General features: G+C 50.7%; 1 protein-coding gene across 1 annotated transcript in view; it reads left to right on the top strand.

The window, feature by feature from the left end:
- The first annotated feature begins 728 nt into the window (after nt 1–728).
- MGLL (monoglyceride lipase) overlaps nt 729–19,938 on the top strand; it is a 98,760-nt gene continuing 79,550 nt past the window's right edge. Inside the window, exons 1-2 of the mRNA XM_079713175.1 lie at nt 729–847; nt 2,034–2,178. Coding sequence (XP_079569301.1) covers nt 2,054–2,178 — 125 coding nt within the window. The 5' untranslated portion in view covers nt 729–847; nt 2,034–2,053. The remainder of the gene's footprint in view (nt 848–2,033; nt 2,179–19,938) is intronic.

The raw sequence follows: 19,938 nt of genomic DNA, 5'->3' as shown, positions 1-19,938 counted from the left end.
GTTGTCAGTCGTGGGTTGCAGGTGAGGAGATGAAGCCTCACAGGCAAATTGGAGGTGCTAACGCTGAGCCCAGGTGGTCTAGACTCTGATCCAGTGCTGTCCCTGTGCCCCAGCTGCACTGCCAGCTGCACTGGACGCTGCTCAGAATTCCCAGGGGTTTTGTTAGGATCCCAGGGAGGGTTTCTGGGGCAAGGCCTGCACTTGTCTGCCTCTACCCTACCTTTTGGGGATTAACACCCAGCTTTTTGTGTGTGTGTGTCTGTGTGGTGTGTGTGTGTGATGTGTGTGTGTCTCTGTCTGCATGGGGTGTCTGTGTCTGAGTGCTTCTCTGTTCCTTTTTATGTGTTATGTGGGTTTGTGTGTATCTGTGGATCGTGTGTCTGTCTTTGTGTATTGAGTGTGTGTCCGTGTGGTTTGTTGTTTGCATGCGTGGTGCCCACGTGTGTGTATCTGTGGGGAGGTCTGTGTGCATGTGTGTCCCTGAATGTGTCTCTGTGCGGGTGGGTGTGCGCGCGTGGTGTGTGCGCGCGTGGGTGTGGCGTGTCCTCCCGCGCGGAGGCTCCCGAGAGCCGTCTCCGTTCGGGGAGTGACAGCCCCCGGCGCGGCCACCCCGGGGCGCGGCCGGCGGGGAGGAGCGCCTGGCGGGTCCGCTGGCCGCACACGTGGGCCCGGCGCCGCCTCTCGCGTTCCCACCCCCTCCGGCCGCCCCCGGCCGAGAGCCGGGATAAGTGGCGGCGCGGACGCCGCGCCCTGTCTCCGCGGAGCCGGCGGCGCGCAGTTCTCCGGCCCTGGCCCGCCACAGACGAGGACCGCGCTCGGGGACGCGACAGCGGCGCTCGTGGCCCCGGTAACTGCCTCCCGTCCCCGCCTCCGGCTGCCGCGCCGTCCCAGGGTGGGGCAGCCCTGGGTCCCCGCGTCCCCGCGTCCGGGCTCGGCGTGGGCTCCCGCGCCCCTGCGCGCGTGTGCGCACGAGTGCGCGCGTGTCTGTGTGTGCATCGGTGCGCGCGCGCCCCGCTCCCCAGCAGCAGCCCCGAACCAACTTGGACCCGTCAACTCCGTGTCCCAGTGCCCGTCCGCGAGCAGAGCAGCTGGCGGCACCTCCAGAGACAGCGCGGGGCTGTGCTGCCTGCGCTGGTGGAGACGGGAGGGGAACAAAGTTTGTCGGGAGCCCGGGTGACTTTCCTCGGGGACCCGCATGTGTGCGTGTGCGGGGGCCCTGGGAGCGCGGACCTGGTTCTCTGGCTTCCCGGGCAGTGGGCGCCGGGCTCCCGGCCCCCCTTCACCCCGCCTCAGTGGTTTGTTTAGGAAAAGTGATGGTGAACTAGTAGTGGAGGCTCGCAGGCGCCCGGTGCCCGCCCCGCGGAGGGAGGGCGGCCCCGGAGGGCTGAGAGGGCGCCGCACCCTTCAAGCCTGGGCGGTATCTGTGAGCCAGGGCGCGAGGTGGGAAGCAGGGGCGTGGGGTGCCCTGCAGGCCGCCCTGTGACCGCCGAGATGAGGGAACAGCCCGTGTTTGCCTGGCTCTAACTGTCAAGGCTGTGTGGTTGTGAACCACAGAAGCCAGGACGTGATGGAAACAGGTTTGTCATGGCATCCTTGGAATTTCAGACAGGAGGAATTAATCGGAATATCATCCACCTCATTATCGCGCCCCTTTGAAACTTCCTTGGGGATTTTAAGATAGATGGGTCTTTTGCAGCTGGGTCTTTATACCCACAGAGCTGACTATGATTTCCACTTGATTACAGCTAAAATAGCCTTTAAGATGAAGTTTCCTGAAATGATTTAAAATAAACACAGATGGGAAGGGGGGAAAAGCTTAATGAGGCACTTAAAAAATAAAGTGAGCATTTTTCTTAAGAACAAATGGGATTTTTCAGTCTTAAGGAATATATATGTATTTTTAAAATCTTTGAAATGGAGGTTTTTTGTTTTTAACCTGCTTTAAAAAATTGTTACTCTGAACAAGGTTTCCCTCCTGATCTCTGTGTTTTGCCCTATCCCTGACTTTGGAATGTGTCCTTCTTCCTTCCCAGGACCTGAAGATCCTTTCAGAATGCCGGAGGAAAGTTCTCCCAGGCGGACCCCGCAGAGTGTTCCGTACCAGGACCTCCCTCACCTGGTCAACGCCGACGGACAGTACCTCTTCTGCCGGTACTGGAAACCCTCGGGCACACCCAGGTAAGTCTCCCCCGAGTGCTACCCGGATGTGCCCTGGGGGGTTCATGTCCCCTCTCCCCGTTTGTGTGCAGCTCCTGTGCGGCCACTTTCTCCATGACCATCTTTACGTGCCATTTTAACATCAGGCACAGCGGACTAACAGAACTGAGACTTATATATCATCTTTTTTTAAAATTAAGAAGCAGACGTTCTATTTTCATTATAACAACTAGGATACGGATTCTACCGTATGGCAGTTTTCAAAAATTCCACATGACTTTATTTTTTGTACTGGAGTTGATTTCCTGTTGTACAGGCATTCCTTTAGAATCCAACCCAACAATTATACAAAACCACCTAATCAGATAAGAAAATCAAAATAATGGATATATAGTAACTTTTGTTCTCTTTTCCTGTTTGAGTATGAGCTTCAGAAGGTGTCATACCTATGTAACAGAAAGAAAGGGGTCTGGGTGTTTCCTCCTGATTTCTTGCCAGCTCAATTACTTTGTACATTTTCCATCAAAGATTTGTCTTGCTATTAGAAGCAGGCGTTGGGACTGCACACAGTAAGACAGCTGGTCTCCTGCTTCCCTCCTCTTGTACGAAATAGGGAAAACCCTGCTTGTTTGTGTTGTTCAGGGAAAGAAATTATTTGCGGTAACCAATTGGCCTAGTGACAAGTGAACATTTTCTGTTCCATGGACATGTTACCTGTTTCACAGTCCTGTTGTCTCCTAGGGGACACGTATGGTGTGGTATGGATTATAGGATTATGTCTCCCTTTGTGTTTCAGTCATCACCCAACTCTAGTACAGATACAAAATTCTTCCTACATTTTCAACAAGGTTTGTATAATCCAGGTAGCTGCACATTAAAAAACAAAAACAAAAGCAGAGATATGGACTTTAAAGACCTGGTTTAAAATCATAGCTTCAGGGCAGCCATATAAACCGGCTATTGTAATGGGCAGTTAAGAACTCCTACAGGGCTTCCCTGGTGGCGCAGTGGTTGAGAGTCCGCCTGCCAATGCAGGGGACACGGGTTCGTGCCCCGGTCCGGGAAGATCCCACATGCCGCGGAGCGACTGGGCCCATGAGCCATGGCTGCTGAGCCTGCGCGTCTGGAGCCTGTGCTCCGCAACGGGAGAGGCCACAACAGTGAGAGGCCTGCGTACCGCAAAAAAAAAAAGAGTTCCTACAGGTCTGGCCATGTCCTTCTTAAAGATTTCCTCTAGAGGAGAGAGTGTGTGTGTGTGTGCATGTGTGTCAGATGGGGAGGTGGGGTTGTCAAGCATTATCATTAATTCTCCATTCTGACTTAACTGGCAGTACAAGTGCACACTCTTGGTTTAATTTCTAACAACTTCGTGGTATGTGGTGCATTATTTGATCAATATACAAAAAGAGGACAAAGATTGGGAGCTAAGTTTGTGATGTTTGAGTCTCAGACTTTGGGGACTTCCTGGTTAAGTGGGGAGGTTGTCCTCGCTCCAGGTCGATGGCAGGGAGACCCTGCGGTCCTCAGACGGGGCGAGGAGGAGCTGAATGGGTGGGCCGAGGCCGAATGGCTGCCCTTCCCTGGGCCGTGAGTGGCTTTCACGGTCTCCACCCTGAGTCACACTGTGGGGAGCTCTGTGCTCCCTCGCTTTTGCTCTAGTTAGAGATGGCAAACGCCACTCCCAGTTGTTTAAACCGAGTGTCTCTTGGGGTCAGTGTTTACCTTGCAGCGGACGCTGATGGGAATAAGAACGGGGGTGGGTGGTTGAGGTAGCTAGGCCCTGGGCTTTGGAAGAGAGGCCGCCTGCCTACCTGCTCGGCCTCCACCCCCTGAGATGATGCAGGTCGATAAACTCCCTCTGGGATTGGCCTCCCTCTGTCAGGGGGTCCGTAAAACATTTCACCACCAGCCTGACCAGTTGGAATGTCCTGGAGGCCCCTGCGGTGACAGATGCCGCATCCTGGCGTCCTGGGGGAGGGGTCAGGGCAGGCCGAGTGGTGAGGACGCAGCGGGGGCCTCAGGGCAGAGATCTGTGCCGGCTGGTGGGGGAGCGTGTCCCTGTTGGAGAAGCTGAGCCCAGCTGCTCTGGCAGATAGCAGTGTGGCAGCCCTGCCCTCTTGCTGCTCTGGGACAGCTCTGCTGCTTCTCGTCAGCACTGCTGCCTCTAGGAGCGGGAGGGGACCACTGGCCTCCGCCCTTCCCCTCCAGGGAGTGTCCTCCACGGTCTTTCCCCCAGTTAGCTCAGAGTCTTGTCTGCTCTAATCGGCGGGGAAAACACCAGCAAATGTCCCTTTTCTCTGCTCCTTTTAAAAAATCTTTCCCACAGAGGCCCTTGGGACCTCAGAAGCCACTGACTTACAGACAGTGTCCAACAGAGGGGTCGGTGCCTGTCTTTCTTACTGAGCACTGGGGTGGGTTGGATTTCTGGTCAAGTTGGGCCTGTTCAGAACACCTGCCAGAACACTCAGCCCCTGGAGCATTTGCTGGGTTCCCAGACCAGCTCTGCCGGTGGCCCAGAGCGACCCAGGGTCATGGCGTCAGCCACGCTGGGAAGCTGGCTTAACCTAATGATGCAAACAAATTGTGTCTCTACAAATACTGGCCTCCTCACACTGGGCCCTGGGAAAGAGGAAGGCGATTCCTGGGATCGCTGTTACCACATGTGCGTCCAGACTCAATGCTGTTTTTAACAGAGCCGGCCAGAGACTCAGTCTTTAATCATTATGAACCAGAGGCTTAAAGCCTACGCTTGGTTACGCCAAGGCAGATTCGTGCTCTTCTGGTAGTATTTACTGTAACAACAAACATCGTACTTAAGGTGTAGCAGAATTATCTCATATTAATCGAGTACCGAGTATCGTGTGTTCTGGAGTCCCGACTAGTCTCTTAGATGTGATCTCGTTTTATCTTCACATCAACCTGTGGGGCAGATGTTATCATTATTTTCCCTCTTTTAAAGCCGGTCCAACTGCATTTTGTCCACATTCCTCTGGTTCCAAGTCTCTTACTAAGGAAGACACACTTTTGTCTAAGTACTGTCTTCCTGATAAATTCTTATATTTTTTGTTAGGGTGAAGGTCACTTCTTATGGTAAAGAGTAATAGAATAATTAACCCTCCCTAATTGTTTCTTCATAGTATATTACAAGTGGGAAATAGATTAAAATATGATCCATTCTGAAACAAAATCTTCTGATGCCCTGGGGACTGGCTGCCTTATTGAGACTCGGTACTTTGGAATTGTAAAACACTGGTTCTTCAGCAAGTTTCCATGATGGTGTTTTCAGGGTGATGGAGACCAGCCCAGGTGAGGCTTGAGTTGCTCTGTGGGCTCTCGTGCCCTTGGATAGTATTTCACACCTTTGGATTCAGTCCACCATGGGGCCCTCAGTCCACTTAAAGGGCAACTTTGAATTACCTTCTGAATATTACTTAACCCTCCTGCCCCACAGGATGAATGACTGGGCCACATCGTTGGGGGGCCCGGGGTGGGGCTGGGGGTCTGAAACAATACTCAGTGTGATGACTTGGCTCCAAAGAAGTCCCCCCTTGGTTCTGCTGGACCAGGAGGGCTAGAGGGCTCGCTGTCATCGTGTGATTGCACGGCGCAGCCTTTTGGGCGGTTAGTTCCTGGCATGGACTGGTCATGCCCATCTGTCTGTCCACAAGGCCGGTGTGAAATAGACACTTGTGGGATAAATGCCCAGATGCTCCTTTGAGCAGGGGCTCCCCGTGTGCTGAGTGTGCTCTGTCTCTGGGGAGCACCCCACCCCGGCCCAACGCTGAGCAACTGACCAGGCTCTCCTTCTGCAGCTTCTTTGGTGGTAACAGCCAGTGTACCGAGGGGGCCGTTTCAAAGAGCAGTGGCCCTCCATGGGACAATGGCCTGATGCAGATGCCTGGGTGACTCCTCAGTGGAAGCTCCAGAGCCCCTACCTTGGCAGGGACCTCCCAACCTGAGCCCCGGAGCCCCTTCTCCAGTCTGCGTGGCTTTGCCTGCTTCTCCTTTCTTGCCTCCACTCAGGAGCTGGTCTTCCTCCAGTGACCCCGTGGCCACTGGTCGCCGTGGACGCCTCCTCTCCCCTCCCCGCCTCCGCCCGTCCAAGCTGCCCCCTCACAGTCTCAGCCAGTGTGGTTGTCAGGACTTTCCTCTTGGTGACAAGGTGCTGGGAGTGGGGCCCATGGCAGGGGCTGGACTAAGGAGGGTGGTGTGGCGTTGTTTCTGGAACCTCCCTGTGTTCTCAGAGCCATGGCTGTTGTCGGTGGATCTAGAATCAACAAGCCAAGGCCCCTCCTCCCCTCTATATTCCCATGCCCCAGAACAGGGCTCAGCTGACATCCCCTACCCCTGCCCTACCCTTTCCTGGGTCACTTTGCTCCCTTTCAGACACGAGGCCTTCGCAGTCTGTGTCTGGAGTTTCGGGCGATGCCGTCTTAGGGCACTTCCTCCCACCTTTGCACATTTACCTGGAGAAGAAGCCATTCCCTGAAGCTGGGATATATTTAAATACTAGAGAACATCATCCCTTCCTGCCACCCCTCATGATGTCCTTCCATCAGCCACCAACCACTTGGGTGTGGCATCTGTGACTCCAGGAGCTGGGCCCCTCCAGGCCAGCCTGGTCCAGACCACAGGGAGGCAGAGTGTCCATCATCTGGTTGGACTTGATCTCCACCGCCCGCCCTCCGGAAATTCTGTTCCCTTAGATCAGTTTGGCATCTGTCCGTCCTCCCCTCCGCCTTAGGCTTTCCAATCAGGTTGTGTGTCAGTTACTTGGTGCCTTTCTCCCCGCTGCTCACGGTGTGGGTTCAGTGTCCTGGGCAGCGTTGCCCGGCTTCTGTGTTTCTTGGAGTGTTTCTCCCTCCCTGTGGGCCCCTGCAGCTCTCATGACCCCACCCCCTGTGAACTCCTGCCGCCTGTGTGGCTAGGCGTCACCGAATCACTTACCTTTGGTTGGTACATCCCCAGGGCCAAGCAAATCACATCCTTTCACTGTCCCTAAAAGTAGACACTTTGAACTCCATTCTCTTGGTTTCCATGGTTATGAGGGCCACCACGGATCTATCTTCCAGCCCAGCTCCTTGGACCTTCCCCCGATTGTGGGGTCTGGGATAGCTCTTGGGCTCCCTAGAGCCTCTGCAGGAAGGCAGGCCGTGAGGGCTCAGCTCCGTGAGTATCCACTCTTCCCGCTTAGCCATAGCCATGCTGCCACCCAAGAAGTCAGTTAGCAGACCCTGGTTTATTGCAGCCTGCGTGTCCTGGACAGAGCTGGGCACCAGGGTGGGGAGAGAGGAGCAAAGGCCGCTGTGTTTCAGGAAGCGGTGGGCGTAGTTATTGTACGAGGGGCAGGGACCTGGAGACGTGACCACTGCTGGCCGCACAACACCTTGGTGCACGTTAGACAAAGGAGCCCATTCAGGTAGACGTGGGCTCACAGGTGTGAGGTTTGGTGAGCAGAGCGTGGGCTGGATTTCAGCGCCTACTCACCCTTCCAGCCAGCGCCCTTGAACGGTATTGCACCTGTGAGAAGGGCGCGCAGGGCAGGGAACCGAGTGAAGCTAGAAAGGTGGGCGGGTGGGGCCAGGCGCCCAGGGTCCTGAAGGCCGAGCTGCAGGCTTGAACTTGAGCCTCAAGGGGTGGGGAGCCATGGACAGGTGTTAGGCCAGGAAGTGGTGCAGTCAGGCGTGTGACTTGGACAGCCAGCTGGCTGGAGGTGTTTGCCATCATCCAGGTGGCAGGTGAAGGGTGCTGAGTCAGGCGTGGTAGTGGCACCTCAAGTTGCAGGGGACTGACCGTGTGTGGTGGTGATGGCAGCGGGGGGCGCTCCCAGGTGTCTCCCTGGGTGACAGCGCACAGGGAACACCTTTAGATTGCTCCGCTCTGAAGACCCGGGGCTGCTCTCTGCCTGTGACGACATGGGACGCTCCAGGTGTTGTGGGACACCTTGGTGGAGCCTCCCTCATAAGCCAGTAGGAGAAATGGAGGAGAGGTATCGGGGCCGCAAAACGAACCACACTGCGAGCGTCACCAGTAAAATACTAACGCGGGAGCGGTTGATTTCATGAATGTAAGAAAGGAATTCTTCCTGCCTTCCATCTTCTCCCCACGCTGAGGAATCAAAAACCACCTTTGACTTATATGTGTTGGCTCATGAAATTTCTACGTAGACACTGAGAAAATGGACCTTACTATGCATTTTATAGCAAGGACATTATTTTTAATCAGATCACTGCCTTGCAGTACTACTTCAGATTTCTCTTGCCTATTTTAAGAATTTCCAAAAGTTCCTTCCCCTTGTAAGGAGCCGCTGGTCCTCCTCCCGGTGCTTCTGCCGTTCTTACAGCACAGCAAACTGCCTTAGTTTTAAATAGGGCATCTCTCTGGGCTTTTTTTTTTTTTTTTTTTTTAAGATTCTTCAAACAGCAAAGATCTTTTGATGGCGAGAGGAAAGGCCGCTGCTATTCTTGCAGTTGATTTTTCCAACAGCTACGTTAAGGGATAATTTTTTCCAGTTGCTTTAAGAATGTTCTTCAGATACAAGTCTGTCTTTGTTTGCAGTGGAGTTGAAGGAAAAAAACAGCAAAATAAGCTGCTTCCTGAACGAGAGCCATGTTCACCATTGTCTGTCTCTTGGCACCTTTTAGGTAGAGATGCTGATCCCAGGCGCACTTTGTCCCCCAGTGCCAGGCAAACATCTGTTATTGTCTCAATGGGGAAACGGTCCTTAGTGGTGCGAATCTTTGCGGCTGAGATTACAGGATGACCCTTGTCCCATATTTAGGGTCAGCCAAGTCTCTTGTTGGAGGAGGTGCTTTCACTTCACACAGGCTTGTTCACTGGGGTGGGGGTGGGGAGGCAGTGGTGGCCATCGAGTGGGACTGGGGGTGACGTTTTCTCTGTATCGAGGGCCTGGTCCACTCCCAGAGGGGCGGGTGCAGGGAAGAGGGCCACCAGAGGAGCTTGCTCTGTGTCACGCTGTTGCGGCTCACGGCAGCAGGCGTCCCTCCCGCACTTCGCTGGGCATCAGTCTCCGCTCTGGCGTTGGGCAGGCTCTCTGGTACGCAGCAGTGGAAAGTTTCTCACCGTCCTCAGAAAGGTTCAAAGGAGCTCTTCTCATTAACCTTCTGGAAGGAAGGGGGGAGGAGGGAGGAAGAGGAGGGGCAGAACAGAAGGAGGGTTTGGGCAATGCGTCCTCCCTGGGGGCATCCCACGGCTGGTGGAGGGTTTGGGGGTGGAGTTTGCGGACCTGTCGACATCATGGTGTGCGAGTATATGCTGTTTCCCAGAAAGGACGGTGGATCACAGACTCCCCCAGACTGTCAAGGTCGGGGCGGCCCGCGACCCCAGCACTCTGTGCAGCCTCATCATGTGAGGGGAGGTGGCTCAGAGGGTGGGCATGGTCACCCGGGGGCTGGCGGGGCCAGAGGGCAACCCCGGAGTTCTTCCGCCCCACCCTGTCTCTCAGTAGCTGCTCCCACACCTTCCTCTTGTGGGTTTAAACCACAGATCAGCCCTTCCCAGTAAGCGTTTTAACAAATGTCTGGCTTGGGGCCCGGCTTAGAGAGGTCCTAATTGCCACCCTTCTCCCCGCCCCCTGCCCCCACCAAAGGAATCATTTCCCACGCCTCTGTCCTGGTGGTTGTGTTTTCAGTGCTGAAGAGTGCATGGGCACCTGTGCGGCGCCCAGGGGGCTGAGGAGCGGGGGTAGACGGGCCTCAGGAGGACGCAGGAGCCTGACTTAGACCCAGAGGTGGGAGGAGAAACCCAGGAGGCCTCCAGGAACAAAAGAAAAGACACAGAGGAGGTGGGGGCCCTGAGTGGAGTCGGGGGGAGGGTGGAAGGAAGAATGGCGAGAGAAGGAGCTGCAAGGCAGGGAGGAAGCTGCAGGCTGGGTCACCCCGGGCTCTGGTCAGGCTCTCCTGGTCAGAGCAGGCCACTTTTCCCCAGGCTGTCCACGGCGGCTGGATTAGAGATGAAAGGCCCCCGCTTAGGAAGCGCTGCCTTTAGACATTTTAGGAGCTCCGCTCTGTTCTTCCTGTTGAGTCACTCTTGTAGAGGTATGTGCACAGCCGGATGGTGCAGCAGAGAATGGCGAAGGCCGTGGAGCCAGGCCCCAGGACCAGCCTGAGTCCACACGGACGGCGTGGGGGCCGTCACTGGACCAGTGTGTCGGTCTTCTCACCTCTCCCCCAGGTGATTATACGGTTAGACATCAGTGGGTGGTCAGCGCCTGGCACCCACCGTCTGGCTGGTGAGCCCTGGGGACCGTGGGCTTGTCTGTTACTCGCCACCCTTCCTTACTCCCCTCCACCGTCCTGGCTGGCGTGAGTCGCAGAGACCCAGAGGCACAGAAGTAACCTTTATAAACTCCACCTTGACCTCTCTCCCCATGTTGCAGGCTGTGTGCTTTCCCCAGACCCCAGGTTTTTACTTTTTTTTTTTCCTTAACAGTTAAAACTCAGTTCCATTTCAGTGAGATTTCAAACTCCACAATAAACTTCTGTAGATGCTTAGTTTACAAAGTCATGGGGAAGCCGTTGGTGGTGAAATTCTTTTTGAGATAACACATAGGTAGCAAGTTAGATACTTTCTTTAATGTCACATGAGACCTCTGTGACTGTGTTTGAGGTGTCACTCTTGACTGGCTGGAGGACCAAATGACTCTTAGGGAGCGAGGCTGGGGGCCAGTGCAGACAGACCCACCCGCTTCTCAGAGTCCCATCTTCAGTGGCTTCAGTCCTTGCCGTGTGTGTCTCCTTTGGTCCCGATTGCGGGCCGGGGTGTGTGGAGATGCTTGTGCTACAGAATGAGCCTGTGCTACAAGGGCCATCCTGGCACCTGCCGCGTCTGCAGTGGCAGGGTGGTCGGTGCATCAGGAACTCTCTGGGTTGGCGCCCTGTGCTGGGCTCAGCCGGGCAGTCCTTGTGCTAGTCTTGGCTGGGCTCTCCATGTGTCTCTGTGCAGGACTGGCAGCTGGCGGGGGGCTGCTGGTCTCAAGTGTCTGGCCCTGGCAGGCTGTTGCTGGGAGCACGTCTGTCCTTCCCCACATCCCCTGTCCTCCTCTCCCAGGCTGTTAGGGTGGCATTGTGAGCAACAGCGTGCTTTCCAAGTCTCTGCTTGTGTCGAGTTTGCAGATGTCGAAGTCAGTCAGCCCGGAGGTGGTGGGGACGCATCCACGGAGCAAGGTGAGGGGAGGATAGTTTGTGGCCATTGTTGAATCTGTCACGTTCAACAATGGGAAAGATTTTTGTGCTGAGATGTGGGAAACCAGGGTTGAAATTTTATTTCTGCCTCTGAGTGACTCTGGACAAGGTTTCCTCATTTAGACCTTCCAGCAAGTTCCCAGAGGGTTTTGTATTTTATGTAACTCTGGTGTGTTTTGCATCTCATAGTGGTAGAACAACCTGTGAGCTTCTCCAGGGCAGAATTCATGCTTCCTTAGTGCGTGCCCCTTGTAGAGTTCCGTGCCTGGCACAAACTAAGGGATCTCAACATGTTTGTTGAATGAATGAATGAACTTCCCGTATTTAGAGTAAGATGATTGGGCTAGATGAGTCTCAAAAATCCCTTCTGGCATGGTTTTCGAGGAAAAGAACAGAACATTTCCATCAAGTATAGGTCAGAGGGGCTACCTGTTTGTGCAGGAAATGCAGCACCTAAATCCAGAAGCATGAGTGAACGAGTTAGTAACACCTAGGATGGGAACATTCCCTACAGTTGATCCCTTGGGATACTAGGTGGCTGGGTTTTGGCCAATTTAACTTTGAAGTAAAGGTCTGTGTGTGAAGACACCCCTGCAAGTGGGAACTGCAGGACGGCAGACAGTGTTTTCCGTGTTAGCACAGAAGTCAGTGTGGACACCAGAATCTGGAGTGGTGTCAGCTTCTTCTTGATGTGGGGGATGATTCAGTGGGCATTAACTGAGCTCCAGATGTAAACTCAGCGCTGTGGTAGACAGCGATGGGGGGTCCTCAAAGCGACATGGAGACCCAGGGTCTGCTTGACTGCAGACCTCCAATCCCATGAGTTCTTTCTGAACATCTTGTGTGTGCCGTGTCTCATTCTGGTTTGGAGATATGGAAATGAAACAGCCCCCTGTCTGCCTTTGAAGACATCTCCCCACATCTATCAGGGAGACAGTTCCAAGCACCGTGGGAGTTTGCTTGTGAGGGCAGTGCATTCGGGGGGAGGGGGTGTGGTTTCGGGGAAAAGTTGAGGTGACTTTAAGTCGGCCCTTGAATGTGGTTGGAGGAACCACTTTCACACAGGCATGGAGGTATGTTCTGAAAACGACAGGAAGTCTTTGGAAACTATAGTCTATGGTACATGGCAGAAGAAGAGTTTGGAATCGCTGGTTCAGGAGCCTGAATTTGAACGGTCCTTGTATTAGTCTGCTAGGGCTGCCATAACAAAATACGACAGGCCTGGTGGCTTAAACAACAGAAATTTATTTTTCTCACAGTCCTGAAGGCTGAAGGTCCAAGATCCAGGTGCTGGTTGGGTTGGTTTCTGGTGAGAGCTCTCTTCTGGCTTGTAGATGGCCACCTTCTCGCTGTGTCTTCACATGATCTTTCCTCTGTGAGTCTTTCCTCTAATTGGGTGAATCTTCCATGACTGAACTTGGATGAGGATCCTGACTTTTCACATTTTTGCTTCTCTGTGATTCCATGGTAGATGCCCCAGCCTGTCTGAAGTTGCCTTTGCCTTGATGTCTTGTGTCTAAGACCATCTGGTTTCAGCAAACCCTACTGGCCGGCTGGCAGGTTCAGACAGGTTCAGACACAAGAGTGGGAGATACCAGGGACAAACTCTTGTCAGTACTGTGTAGACCCCGTAGTTGCCTTCTCTCTAGCCATTCCTCCTCCTTTCTTACTGATTTTTGTCCCCGGGGTGGCAGGGGGGGTGGCTTTATGACTAATGATTGGAATATTTACACCTGATTAAAACCATTCTCACTTCCCAGTGTTATTTGTAGCTAGAGGTGGCTATAGGACCAGTCTGTCTCCTTAAGACACTAGAAAAAGAATAGTAAATTAAACCTAAAGCAAGCAGAAGGAAGGAAATAATAAAGATGAGATCAGAAATTAGTGAAGTAGAGAATAGAAAAACCATAGAGAAAATAAACGAATCCAAAAGTTGGCTGTTTGAAAAGATCAACAAAACTGACAAATCTCTAGACTGATCAAGAAGAAAAGGGAGAGGACTTAAATTACTAGAATCAGAAATGAAAGAGGAAACATTAGTACCAATCTTTCATAAATAAAAAGTTATAAAGGAATAGTATGAGCAATTGTACACCAATAAATTAGGTAACTTAGATAAAGTGAACACATTTCTAGAAAGATGCACACTAGCAAAACTGACCTAAGAAGAAATAAAAAAAAATCTGAATAGACTTATAACAAGTAATGAGATCGAATTAATAAGCAAAACAACTACCCACAAAGAGAAGCCCAGGCCCAGATGGCTTCACTATTGAAATCTACTAAACATGTAAAGAAGAATGAATACTAATTATTCACAGATTTTTCTTAGAAGAGGAAGCACTTCCCAACTCATTCTAAGTGGCCATTATTACCGGGATGCCAAAAGCAAACAAAGACGTGCAAGAAAAGAAAACTACAGGCTAATATTTCTTATAAACATTGATGCAGAAATCCTCAGTTAACTACTAACAAACTGAATCCAACAACAGAAAAAAGAATTATACAATATTACCAAGTGAGATTTATCCCCAGAATGCAAGGATGGTTTAATATCTGAAACTCAATTACTACAATACACTATATTAGTAAAATAAAAAAAACTCACATGATCATCTCAGTATATGCAGAAGAAGTGTTTGACAGAATCCAACACACTTTCATGATAAAAACATCCAACAAACTATGAATTGAGGGGACCTTCCTCAGCCTGATAAAGAACAATGACAAAAGTCTCAAGCTAATACCATACTTAATGATAAATGACTGTATGCTTTTTTCCTAAGGTAAGGAACAAGACAAGGATGTCCATCTTACCACTGCTATGCATCCCTGTACTGAGGGTCTAGTTATGGCAATTAGGCAAGAAAAAGAAAGAAAAGGCATCCAGATTGAAAAGGAAAAACTAAAACTATCTCTATTTGCAGATGACATGATCTTGTATGTAGTAAATCCTAAGGAATCCACTAAAAACTATTAGAACTAATAAATGAATTCAACAAGATTATAAAAATCGATTGTAGGGCTTCCCTGGTGGCGCAGTGGTTGAGAGTCCGGCTGCCATTGCAGGGGACATGGGTTCGTGCCCCGGTCCGGGAAGATCTCACATGCCACGGAGCGGCTGGGCCCGTGAGCCATGGCCGCTGAGCCTGCGTGTCCGGAGCCTGTGCTTCGCAACAGGAGAGGCCGTAACAGTGAGAGGCCCGTGTACTGCAAAAAAAAAAATAAAATAAAATAAATGAATAAATAAATAAATAAATCGATTGTATTTCTATATACATGCAGTGAACAATCTGAAAATGAAATTAAGACAATTTCATTTAAAAGAGCATCAGAGAGAATAGAAATGCTTAGAAATAAATTTAACAAAAGAAATGCAAAACTTGTATTCTGAAAACTGCAAAACACTGCTGAGAGAAGTTAAAGAAAATCCAAATGAGTGGAAAGACATTCCATAATCATGGATTGGAAGACTTAATATTGTTAACATGGCAGTACTCCCCAAATTGATCTGCAGATTTAATATAATCCCTATGAGAATCCCAGATGGCTTCTTTCTGGAAATTGATCAGCTGTTTCTAAAATTCATGTGGAAGCTCAAGGGGCCCAGAAAAGCCAAAACAATCTTGAAGAAGAAGAACAAAGTTGGAGGACTCACATTTTCTGATTTCAAAACTTACTATAAAACAACAATAAACAAACCAGTGTGCTGTTGGCATAAGGATGGAAAAGAATTGAGAGTCCAGGAAAACCCATATATCTATGATTAATTGATTTTTGACAAGAATGCCAAAAGAACTCAATAGGAAAATAATAGTGTTTTCAACAAATGTTGCTGGGACACTTGGATATCTACATGCAAAAGAAGGAAGTTGGACCTCTTCCTCACACCATATACAAAAATAAACTCAGAAACCTAAATGCAAGGGCTACAACTATAAAACTCTTAGAAGAAGACATAGGAGCAAATATTCATGACCTTGGATTTAACAGTGGTTTCGTAGAGGACACCAAAAGGACAAGTTACAAAAGAAAAAACTGATATATTGGACTTCATCAGAATTAAAAACTTTCGTGCTTCAAAGTAAACTGTCAAGAAAACTAAAAGACAGTTCACAAAATGGGAGAAAATACTTGGAAATCATCTATGTGGTAAGGGAATTGTATCTAGAATATAAAAAGAATGCTTGTAATTCAGTGATAGAAAGACAACCCAATCAAAAAAATGGGCAAAAGACCTGAGTAACATTTGCCCAAAGAAGATATACAAATGGCCAATGAGCATATAAAAAGATGCTCAGCATCAGTTGTCATCAGGGAAATGCAAATGAAAACCACAGTGAGGTACCACTTCCCATCCACCAGGGTGGCTGTAATAAAAAAGGCAGAAAATGACAAGTATTGGGGAGGATGTGGAGAAATCTGGACCCTCATGCACTACTGGTGGGAATTTAAAATGCTGCAGCCACTTTGGAAGATAGTCTGACAGTTACTCAGAAGTTAAACACTGTTAGCATATGACCCAGCAATTCCATTCCTAGGTATATAGCAAAAACAATTCGGGTTTAACAGATACACACTACTATATATAAAATAGATAAATAAGGACCTACTGTATATCACAGGAAACTATAATGTTTTGTAATAACCTGTAATGGAAAAGAATCTGAAAAAGAACATATATATATATATATATATATATATATATATATATATATATATATATATATATATATATATATATATTGATTTGCATCTCCCTGATGACAGTTGTACACAAATATTCATAGCAGCATTATTCATAATAGTCAAAATGTGGAAACAATCCAATGTCCATAACTGATGAATGGATAAATAAAATGTGGCATATCAATACAATGGAATATTATTTGGGCATAAAAAGGAATGAAGTACTTACACATTGGTGAACCAGAAACAATTATGCTAGGTGAAAGAAGCCAGTCACGAAAGGTGACATATTATATGACTCCGTTTACATGAAGTGTCCAGCATAGGCAAATCTGTGGAGACAGGAAGTAGATTAGCGGTTGCCAGGGGCTGGGGCAGAGGTTGGGAAAGTTGCGGGGTGATAGCTAAAGATACAAGGTTTCTTTTTGGGGTGATGAAAATGTTCTAAAACTGATTATGATGATGGTTGTACTACTCTGTAAACATACTAAAAACCACTGAGTTGTACACTTTAAAAGAGCAAATTATATGATCTGTGAATTATCTCATTAAAGCTGTTACCAAAAAATGCAAATACCTAAGGAAATGAGTTAAGGAATGTTATGCGAACATTTTTTGTGTGTGTGGTACGTGGGTCTCTCACTGCCGTGGCCTCTCCCGTTGCGGAGCACAGGCTCCGGACGCACAGGCTCAGCGGCCATGGCTCATGGGCCCAGCCGCTCCGCGGCATGTGGGATCTTCCCGGACCGGGGCACAAACCCGTGTCCCCTGCGTATCGGCAGGCGGACTCCCAACCACTACGCCACCAGGGAAGCCCTATGCGAACATTTTTAACGACGTTTACCAAAAAAACTAATGACACAAAGTTATTTAGGATATAATGGTACAGAGAAGTAATATAAATTTAAGTATAAAACTGTGATCTCTACCATATTAAAAAGATAATCATGGAAAAGAGGTTAGAAATTTGACAACAAAAATTGAATGCATGTCTTCAGGCCTTGCATCATCTTTGGAAAGGAAAGGAAACTAGTCTTCAGGAAGGCCCACACCCGAGTCTGACACCTTGCTAGGTACTTCTTTGGCTTCACCTCCCTGAATCTTACAACACACCAGCGGGTTGGCATCATTCTTCATATTTTATTGACGTAGAAACTGGTCCCAGAGAACCATGGGCTAATGAATGCAGAGCCAGGATTTGAACCCACATCTGTTTGCTTTAAAGGCACTGTTCTCTCTCCAGCACCGAGCTCTGCCATATCAAATGCTCACAGAGCCGCTCATAGAACCCAGCTCTGTGCACAGGCGCTGTTTATAATGCTCATGGCAGCTGGTGAAGGTAGGGATGACAGCCCCACCTTATGGATGAGACTGATGCTTGGAAGGGCACGGTGGCTCTGATGAGGGGCCCTGGTGCAGTGACAGGTCGTGGTGTGAGCCCATGGTCCGTGGTCCATCCACCTCCATTCGTGTCCAGCTCTACCGTCTGCTCTGATTAGGCCGTCCTGACTGTAGCTGCCCATCAGGGCAGTATATTTACAGAGTAGTACAACCATCATCATCATCCGTTTTAGAACATTTCATAGCAGAGCTCTGAGCTCCGTGCCCATACGACTGTGACCATTCCCCTTAAGTTCATCACTGTGTGCTCGTCTAACCTCTCCTGCATTCTCAGTAAAGTCCCGATTGTTTATTGCCATCCGTTTGGCATTTCACCACCCAGAAGAGCTTGGAGCCATCTGCAGACTTGGAAAGTTCATGCTGTTCTCCTTCCAGGAAAAAAAAAATTAATGTTACATAAGACGGGACCGAGCACATTCTTACAGGAAGGTTGGGAGCCAGTTCTCAGCCTGAAGAATCCCTTTTACCTCTGCCTGTTACTTCCTGTTTCATCCAGGTCCAAAATCACACTGCAGCTGTCTTTGCAAACACGGTTCCTTGCAAAACCTCTAAGAATAAGTGTTGCCTCCATGCCCACACAGAACTGCCCTGTCTTCAGGGTCTCCTCTGGGTCTGAGGAGAGGTTCCTCCTTGAGAACTCACGGGCCTTCCTCTGGGCAGTCTGTGCTGGCCCCATTGTCCTCCGTCCTTCAAGCAGGGATAGGAGTCATCTCTGGGGACGGAGGTCCCCAGGACCTTCGCCCACCTCCTCCTAGCGCTCCTCCAGCCGTGGCCATTTCTCCCTCATGGAACAGTCTCTTCCCGACTCGCTCATCTTGGGTCATTTAATTTTATCGTTGTAAATAAAATTTGCCCTCTTCTTCTGTGAACATATTCACGATAAGACATTGAGAAATTAAGGAACAGTGGAAAGCTAGGGCGACTGACCACCCCAGGACAATCCTTGTTAACATTCGTGGACTCTGAGAAACCGGAAAGCACCATAAAGATGATCAGCCCCTTGGCTCTGCAGGTGGGGAGCCAGAGGAGCTAGGACCGTTCAGTCCCCTGCAGAGGCCTGGTGCCTGTGGCAGGAATCAGGGGTCTGAGCCTAGTGAGCCGGGGGCCCACCTCCAGGAAGCCGGCAGTCAGCAGGCAAGCAAGAAAATGAGGGGCAGGTGACCAGTGAGCAGAGGGGATCGCCTGGCTGTGCTGGGGCAGCTTCGAGCTGAGGTGACCTTGACCTGGGTCTGGACGTGAACCTGCTATCCAGTGAGGAGGCGGCCCGGAGCTCTGTGTCCACCTGCCATCCAGCCCTCTGCTCGCTCTGGTGGTTGCCTCACTGGCAGTGGGGCTTTCTGCTTCCTCATCCTCCAGGACCCTTTGAAGGTTTGCCTAATAAATGTCCACCTCCTGTGCGGGTCATTTCTGTCTCCAGCCTCCTCCGTCTCTGCTCTCAGTGAGTCTTCCAGTGCCCGGTGCTGAGAGAGGGGCCTGGTGCGCCCCCCGCCTCCTGTCAGAGGGAGACCCTGCGTGTCCTCGTTGTCACAGGCCGCCGGCGCTGTGGTGGCTGCAGCTGTCTGCACTGAGTTATCATTTCCTCATTGTTCTCTTTGACTCAGCTTTCTTTTTCACTGGCAAGCTATTTTAAGAGGAGGGGTTATTCTAACTCGGGAAATGGAAAACCAGTATCAGGTGCAGTCAGTGGAAGGGTGACCACAGGACAAAAGAAATCCCCGGCGCTGAATCCCAGCTGTACCCCGGCTTGCCCCCAGCCTGGGCCTGTGGCTTCTCTGTGTCCTGGACACGGAGGCGGGTCGTGTTGGAGATGTCTTTGAGGCAGACCGGCACCTCGCCCGGGGCTCCCTGCATTCAGGGTGGAATGGGGGGAGGGATGAAGGAGTGGCCTGCCGCTCTCTTTTCTGTGGATCATGACACTGCAGCAGGAGCGTCCCGGATGGCATGGGGTGCCTGCATCACCGTTGCTGTGCATCTGGCTGGCCCCTGGGAGGATGCACGGGAGCAGCGGGAGGCCAGAGCACCCGTCGGTGCGGCCCCTCCTCATGGCCTGCGGGCGGCGGCTCACTGTTGGGAGCAAGGGCAAACACAGGCCCTTTTTTGTGCGGGGAGAAGGAGACCTGGGCTTGAAGGCAGAGCTCAGAGCTCTTCACGCAGAGACCAGGTCAGTCACACCAACATCTGGCCCTGGGCTTCCCTTTTCTGAAATCTCGGGACAGCTGTGGAGCTCTTCATTAATGGGCCATCCTAAAAGTCATGCCGTGTGCCTTCTGCAGACCATTAGTGATTTCCCAGAAGGCCAGTTCCAAATTGATCTCGACAGCGGCCCCTGAGGAGCCCTTTGGCACGAGAACCTTTTCAGAGCCGCGGGGCCACGGCTGCCAGAAGACGCCTCTGAAGAGATCACACATGTTAATGAAGGGTCTTAATCTCCTGGCCCCTTAGACTTCAGAACTGCTTTGCGATGGAAGATAAATCATTCCTGGAGGCT

Source organism: Hyperoodon ampullatus (assembly GCF_949752795.1).
Source record: "Hyperoodon ampullatus genome assembly, chromosome: 10".
Lineage (NCBI taxonomy): Eukaryota > Metazoa > Chordata > Mammalia > Artiodactyla > Ziphiidae > Hyperoodon > Hyperoodon ampullatus.
The sequence above is the reverse complement of the archived record's forward strand: the minus strand, read 5'-3'. Positions and strand labels throughout refer to the sequence as shown.